This window comes from Lactuca saligna, chromosome 3, assembly GCF_052625555.1.
Source record: "Lactuca saligna cultivar CGN05327 chromosome 3, ASM5262555v1, whole genome shotgun sequence".
NCBI lineage: Eukaryota > Viridiplantae > Streptophyta > Magnoliopsida > Asterales > Asteraceae > Lactuca > Lactuca saligna.
Window position 1 is genome coordinate 41,951,798 of NC_136419.1, and position 8,219 is coordinate 41,960,016.

The following is an 8,219-nucleotide window of genomic DNA, read 5'->3' on the forward strand; positions in this document are numbered from 1 at the left end:
TTGATCTTTACTATTCCACTCATGTCATCATAATCAAGGTCACTTCAGTTTGTATCAAAGCGGGTGATCTTGAAGTTCTCAAGAATTGATCAATGATGACATTTTTGATTTGGTGAATCTTCAGTGGTATAAGTTCTTCTTTGAGAGAGTTTTTGTTCTAGAAATCATATTTATTCTTTGATTTTATTCAAAATTCGATTTTCTTTGTCTAGAATAGTTGTTAATTTTGCTTTCTCTCTCTAGAGCTTGGTTCATATTCACTTCCTCTCTCTAGAAAATTTCAAGTTGTAATTTTTTTTTTCATTTTTTGGATTTGAAAATAGAAGAAACAATTCGTGAAAGATGGTTTGTAGACGATTATCCATGGCCATTCAATTTTGAAGGACTTATCATTTGTGTTACAAGTGGGTATTTTAAAGAAAATTCACTCATTTCTTGTATGAAATGTGAATGTGGAAAGTTCATCTATTATCCTCTTGATCATGATCATCGGAAAGTGTTGCTTAATTGTTTAGTAATGACTTATCATGAGAAAAGGAAGAAGAAGAAAGAAGACGAAGCCATTGAAGGAATTCATCTTGATGAATGCAAATATGGTGTAGATGTGAATGCATCTTACCCGGATGTTCTTGAAGAAGTTCATCATGTAGATGATGTTATTGGTGTTCAAGAAAAAGTGAATTTAATGTGATTTTCATGAACATGTGAACATGTTTTTTTTAACTGAAGTTCAAACCAATGATTTCTTGAGTTCATGTGATTCTGGTGAAGGAATTATGTCATATAGAAAGCCTTCGATCCAAGAAGTTCAAATGTATCAAACTCCAAAAGATTTGATTCAAAATTGCAAAGTTGAAGTTGTCAGGAATGATGTTGTTGTTGAATTCACAACTTCAAGATCCAAAAAGATGAAAAGGATGAAGAAGAAGAAGATAAAAAACAAGAAGAATTGGGTTTCTAAACAAATTTCTTCAAAAGATATCTTGAAGTCGAAATCTATGAAGTAAATTTGGTTTCCAAAACAACAATCATCACGTGTTGCAGTTAATTTGAATTCCAAACCCAAAATTTTTGAAAATTCTCAAAATCGTTATGAAGATGAAGCTAGATCTTTGAAAAATGAGAAGAACAGATTGTACAACATGCATCGTGGGTGGTACCTTATTATTGAAGATCCATTGATGAACAATCATGGTTTCCTCGAAATTCAATCATAATTTCGATTCATGCTTTCAATTTCATTTTCAATTGTTTTGACTTGTTGGATCAAAATCATTTCAACCGTACTGGTGATCCAATAAATTTTTTGATCAAATCCACTCAAAATTGATTCGATTAATTTTTGAGCCCAAAAAAACAATATGTTTACAATTCATCAAATTAAGCCCGACCAAAAGTCATTCGAATACTGTTCATAGCCCAAACCGATTTCGACTTCATCACTAATTTTTTCTCGTATCAATTCTACAGTGATTCTCAAAATCGAAATTGAATCCTTCAATTAAAAGAAAGTTTCTAGTTGAAATTAAGCTTTTTTTGGTGTCGATTCTCGATCAACAAGATCAACTGGAACATAAAATTTGATTGTGATGTTATGAATCAATTCATTTGAAGAAGTCAAATGGTAAAAGTCAAAATTGATCTTCTTGATGATCTGAAAATCGAAGTGATGATTGAAATCAAAATCAAGTTCTTTATAAAGCTATTTGTTCGTACTAGGATCAAAGAAGCTAATTCAATGGTTGTTCAGTGGTTTCACTAACGAATTTTTTTAGATGCGATTGTGAATCGAAGGCTTTGAGATTGTGGCTGAAAACAAAGTCAAAACAGACTGTTTGATAGTGAATTGAGAATCGAATGTGTATATGAGGGTAGAGAACTGAGGATGTTGATTTCGATTTGTAATCTGAGTATTTGAGGGTTATAACGAAACAAACAAAGCTTTCGCTTAAGGTTCGATGGTAAGAAGTTAGAGATCAAAGTTTTTGGTTCTGGAATAAATATTGGGAATGTGATTGAAAAGAACAATGGAAATTAAAAATCAATTTTGGGACTCGCTGTTAGAATCATTTGTCTCATGATCAGAACGAAAGCTTGCATTTTGTGTGTATCGCTTGTTTCACAGTTGACTTGACATTGTAGGTCAAAGTAAATTCCAAATTGGAATGAACATTAATGATTGGAACGAAACCTTTGGAGTTAATCAATTTGTTGGGTCTCGTAATTGAAGTTCGCAAATTGATATGTCAACTAGGTCTCGTATTTTGGTGCAGTTGACTTGCACTCAAAATCTTGGTTTGTGGTTCGTTATTGAAAGATATTGGATTCATCATTGAAGACTTGACAGTAAAGGTTAGATGCAAATGTTTGGAAGAACTTGGAAACGAATTGGAGTTTGTGTTTAAGAGTTCAAAGTGGATTTGTGATATTGGAGTCGAATCTTGTTGGAAACAAATTTCAAGGTCGACAATGTTGTTGGATTAGATGTCTAAGACAATAACTATAATTGGTATGTACTTGAATTGATAGTAGCACAGTCCTTTTGGGTTGCTTTCATACTAGCAACTTAACAGGATGACTTATTGAGAAAGAGGAATAATTTATTATTTGATTAATAAATTGTAATAAATGATTTATTAATGTATTATGAAATTAATATATTAATTATAAATCATATTATTTAATTAATATTTAATCATAAATTAATTTTGAATTAATTTTGGGATTAAATGAATTAATTAAAAGTACATGGGTTATTTAGCAATTTATTGATAGTTGTGGATTTGGGCTCTTGGACCACCCTAGAAGGGTTGGATGAAAACTTCTAGGGAGGCCTTAGAATTTTCATCCAAGGGCTTGGATGGGGAGTTCTAGGGAGGCCTCCTTAGAATTTCCACACATAGGGATTGTTTGTTATGCTCAAAATCTATCAGTGGTACTAGATCCTCGTTTGTTTTCTATTGAGTATGATGCAATTGGTTGAACTTGACAATTAGGGTTTATGGCAATTAAGCCCATTGGAATTATGATTTCGCAAATTAGGGTTTCCTAACCCTAGTTTTCGAAAAATTAGATAAGGGTTTTATCCCTTTCCGTTGGCCTATAAATTTCAAAATTTAGGGTTTCCTAACCCTAGGTATTTTCGAAAATAAGGCATGGATTGAAAACCTTTCCTTCCTCCCCAAGATATGATATTTTCGAAAATTAGGGTTATGGGTAGGGTTCTTATTTTTGGTAATTATCTTCTTATTTGATTAACTAGATAATTATAGAATTTTATAATATCCCTCCAATATTTTCGAAATTTATGGGTAAGTGATTAGGTTAAATTATTTTGATTAATTTTATGGATAATCCTCAATTGGTTTAATAAATTAATTAAAGGTTTAATTAATAGGTAATTATTAAACAAAGTTTTTGAAATTTAAATTTAATTTTAAATTGTTTTTAATTTCGAAATTTAAAACCCTAGTATTTTGAAAATTTTAAAATAAACCTTTTACTATATGTAAAATTAAAAGTTTAATATTTACTATATGCATAAGACAAGTCGGTTGAACCGCTAGTAAACATCATTCACAAAGTCGGTCTATAAGGGGAGTTTAAGGAAGCAACCTATAAAATGACCGTCATTGCGTATACAATCTTACCCATCGCTCCCTTGATTGGTTGATGGTCGTTAACCGAATGGGTTTGATAGGACACTTAGTTCTCATTAATAAGTATAATGAAATTAATAAAGTAACTAAATGTTTTTCAATAAATTCCCAAGCTTAGTTATTTTAGGAAAAAAAAGTTGAATTTGATGCTAATCAATGAAATTTCCCGTTACACTTTATATAAGTCATTAGTGGAGCGTGTGTGGTTAACTGGCACACTAATATGGACTAATAAAGGGTGGTAATGGGTTTCTCATAAATTACCATTGATTAATGGAGCGTGTGTGGGTAACCGACACGTTGGTTAGATGATAAATGATATTGAGAGTACCAAGCTAATTTGCATGGTTATTCACATCTTGTTTGTGATCCTCTGTATCCCAGTCACAAATGGACGAGCATACTCGAGATTAGACATTCCATTGAATAGTTCTATGAATCTCAAAAGATCTAAGAATTTCATTTAAAACTTAATTCGTTTAAATTTCATTTTTCATGGTGAAATTGGTAAATCGTCATTTACATACCTTTAAATAATTTACGATTAGATTACAACATCCCCTTTCTGAATTGTGAATTATTTAGTTGGATCCTAGCCTTAATATTTATTTTGGGTGTTATATTAAGGATTATCCCCATCTAATCAAAACTTGTCCTTCTTCTTTTCAGATGTCAACTTTTAACAATGCTTGGTTCCTCCAACACCAACAACTCCTCCAATAACTTCTCGCTATTTGGCATTTGCTTGAAAGTCACCTTTGATGGAACTAATTATAATGATTGGATGCTAAACATCAAGATGGCTTTACGCTTTGAGAACAAATAGTATGTGCTCAAGAAATAACTAGTCGAGGACAAGGAGTATGTGCTCGAAAAGAACTCATCGAGATTGATGAAACAAAAGCTACTCCTGAACAACTAGCTGAGTATAGGATACATTAAAACGATGCTACCAAAGTGGCAAGCATCATGGTGGCTACTATGACTTCTGAGCTACAAAGGTTCTATGAGGATTACTGGTCGTATGAGATGAACACGGACTTGATGGAAAAGTACCATCAACGAGCTTGTCAAGAGAAATACGAGGTATTAAAGTCCCTTATTACTAGCAAGATGAAGGACGGGGAGTCTGTCACGAGCCACTTGCAATGTATGCAACGATATGTGGAACTTTTGTTGAAGCTCAATGTGAACTTTGATGAGGAATTAGCTATTGACATAGTCTTGCACTCACTGCCTAGTTGTTATGATCAGTTCTTCATGACTTATCATTTGAACAAACAAGAGGCCATATTGGCTCAACTTCATAGCTTGCTAAGAAGTGCTGAAAGTTGAATGAAGGGAAAGAGTATTGCCTCCACTCCTGTTGTTGCTCCTCTCTTGGCAATTGGGAAAGGAAAGGACAAGAAGATGAAAGCTCATCCTAAAAAGAATTGGAAGGGAAAGTCCCAAGCAGGGTCCTCAAGCAATGGACCTAAAGGAAAAGCCAATTTTGATGCTCCTCTTGCCTCTGATCCTAAGGTGGCTGCTTGCTTTTACTGCCATGAGAAAGAGCATTGGAAACGAAGTTGCACTAGATACTTGCAAGACCTAAAGGATGGCAAGGTGAATCCAACCTCAACAAGTATTTACACTATCTTATCCAAAAACTCATCATATTATCATTCTTGGGTCCTTGATATAGGATGTGGTTTTCACATTTGTTCTGGCTTGCAGGGGCTCAGAAGAAGTGAGGATGTGGAGCATGGGAAAATGAACCTGATCATGGGAAATAGAGATCGTCACCTGTTACCAAGATTAGTGTTTATAACTTAGTGCTTAATATTGGGTTATGCTTGAATTTGAACAATTGTTGTTATTCGTCAGAAATGATGAGAAACATCATTTAATTTCATGGTTTATATAGAAAAGGTTTTAGATATTCTTTTGATAATGAGAATGGTTCTATTTATGCTTAAAAAGATGGTGTATTTTATTTTAAAGCACTACCTTGTGATGGTGTGTATGAAACTGTGATGGTTGTAGACAAATTAGGCAATAGTGTTCTGCAAATTGATTTGTCTAATGGTTTAGACAAAGCATGCTTGTGGCATTGTCGTCTTGGACATGTCAACAAGATACATATTGCCCAACTCCAAAATGATGGAGTGTTGGAATCATTTGACTTAAGGTCGGATGATACATGTGAGTCTTGTTTTCATGGAAAGATAACTAAATCACCTTTCACTGGTTCTTGTGAAAGAGGTGAAGGATTGTTGGATCTCATACACATAGATGTGTGTGGGCCCTTTAGATCCACCACAATAGATGCAAATCAATTCAATGTGACTTTTACTGATGATTATAGTACATATGGCTATATCTACTTAATCAAGCATAAGTCAGAAACCTTAGAAAAGTTCAAAGAGTTTAAACAAGAAGTCAAGAATCAATTGGGCAGGAACATCAAGATGATCAGATCTGATAGAGGTGGTGAGTATCTTAGTATCAAGTTCCAGGACTACCTCAGAGAATGTGGAATTGTTTCACAATTAACACCTCCTAGAACACCACAACTTAATGGTGTGGCTGAGAGGTGTAATCAAACCTTGTTGGACATAGTTTGTTCCATGATGAGTCGAGCTTTACTTCTAATCTCATTCTGGGGGTACACCTAAGAGACTGTTGGCCATATTCTTAATCTTGTCCCAACAAAGAAGGTTCCCAAAACACCTCATGAGATGTGGACATGGAAAGTTTCCTCGTTGGCACATATCAAAGGTTGTGGTTGTGAATCTTTCGTTAGACGATAGACTCAAGGCAAGCTTGAACCTTGAAGTGAGTGATGTATTTTCATTTGCAACCCACAAAAGTTCTTTGGATATCTGTTCTATAGACCTTGTGAGAACATGGTCTTCGTAGCATGAAGGGGAGTCTTTTGCGAGAGAGAGCTCATATGAAAGAGGACAGTGGGAGTACTATTGATATTGAATAAAGTCAAGAGTCAAACAATGAAGGAACCTCTAATACTAGCACTCAACATGAGGAAGAAATTCCAGTTGAACCTATTGAAAAGTTGTTACCTCTTAGACGTTCCAGTAGAGTTAGAATGGCACCAGGGTTTTATGGTTTCCACATTACTACCATGGCACCAGATTTTTATGGTTTCCACATTACTACAGATGGTGATACATTTATCAGTGATAATACACTGATAAATTTGGATGATCCTTTTGACTAACAGGTAGCCATGGCGGGCCCTGAGTCTGCCAAATGGAAAGAGGTAATGGAAAGCAAGATCAAGTCCATGTATGACAACCAAGTTTGGAATTTGGTTGATAATGTACCAGGTCGTAAGATAGTTTGGTTAAAATGGATCTTCAAGAAGAAAATTGGCATGGATGGAAAGGTATACACTTTCAAGGCTCGACTGGTTGAAAAGGGCTTTACTAAAACCATAGTGGTTGACTATGATGAGACATCCTCACCAGTAGCTAAGATTAAATCTATTAGGGTAATGTTAGCCATAGCTGCCTTTCATGACTATGAGATTTGGCAGACGGATCTCAAAACCGCTTTCCTTAATTGGAAGTTGGTTGAGGATGTTTACATGAATCCGCCAGAGGGTTTTGTGGATGCCAAGTACCCCAATAGAGTGTGTACTGTGTACTCTTGAGAAATCAATCCATGCGTTGAATTAAGCTTCTCGCAGATGGGATCTTTGCTTTGATGAGAAAGATAATGAGTTCGGATTCTCTAGAAGTGAAGATGAATCTTGTGTATATGTCAAATCTAGTGGGAGTGTAGTCACCTTCTTGGTATTGTATGTTGATGACATACTACTAATAGGAAACAAAATTCCAACTTTGCAAGAGGTTAAGTCTTGTCTTTGAAAGTGTTTTTCTATGAAGGATCTAGGAGAGGCTGCATATATTTTGGGAATAAGAATTTTGAGAAACATAAGTAAAAGACCAATTGGACTTAGTCAAAGTACATATTTGGATAAAGTGTTAAAGTGTTTTAGCACGAAAAATTACAAGAAATTAGAGTTGCCTATCTAGAGTAATACCAAACAGAGTAAGACATAAAGTCCGAGTACTGATGCAGAGATAATATAAATGAGTCGAGTTCCATATGCTTCCGCCGTTACATAGATCATGTATACTATGACATGTACTCACCCCGACGCGGCTTTTTCATTGAGCATGGTTAGTTGATATCAGGGAAATCCAGGTAGATCTTATTGGATAGCGGTCAAGAACATTCTTAAATATCTGCGAAGAACTAAGGACTAGTCCTTGTGCTTGGTGGTAGTGATGACTTAAGACTTACTGATTTGTAACATCCTAGTATTTTGGCATGAGTGACCCAAGTACATGTTTGTGTCCTCAGAAGCCAAGGCTATGTTTGTAAACGAATGTCTCGGGCCTTTATGAGTTTTGGGTTTTATTCCGAAGGTTTTAAGGCTTGGGTGAGTTGTCAGAAGCGTGGGGCTTCTCATCACCTTTCCATGGATATAAAGTTTTTCAGAAACGAATTAAGAACGAAAACGTTATAGCACTTTGAGGTTTTGGTAGATTT

General features: G+C 34.8%; 1 protein-coding gene across 1 annotated transcript; it reads left to right on the forward strand.

The window, feature by feature from the left end:
- Positions 1–4,640: 4,640 nt before the first annotated feature.
- Positions 4,641–4,994, forward strand: LOC145035422 (uncharacterized). Its single transcript, XM_078983966.1, has one exon. The coding sequence runs from the start codon at positions 4,641–4,643 to the stop codon at positions 4,992–4,994; it is 354 nt and encodes a 117-aa protein (XP_078840092.1).
- The last annotated feature ends 3,225 nt before the right edge of the window (positions 4,995–8,219 follow it).

Bases quoted from the DNA above. Each gene is read 5' to 3' on its own strand.
- LOC145035422 (XM_078983966.1), top strand. From the start codon at position 4,641: ATGACTTCTGAGCTACAAAGGTTCTATGAGGATTACTGGTCGTATGAG.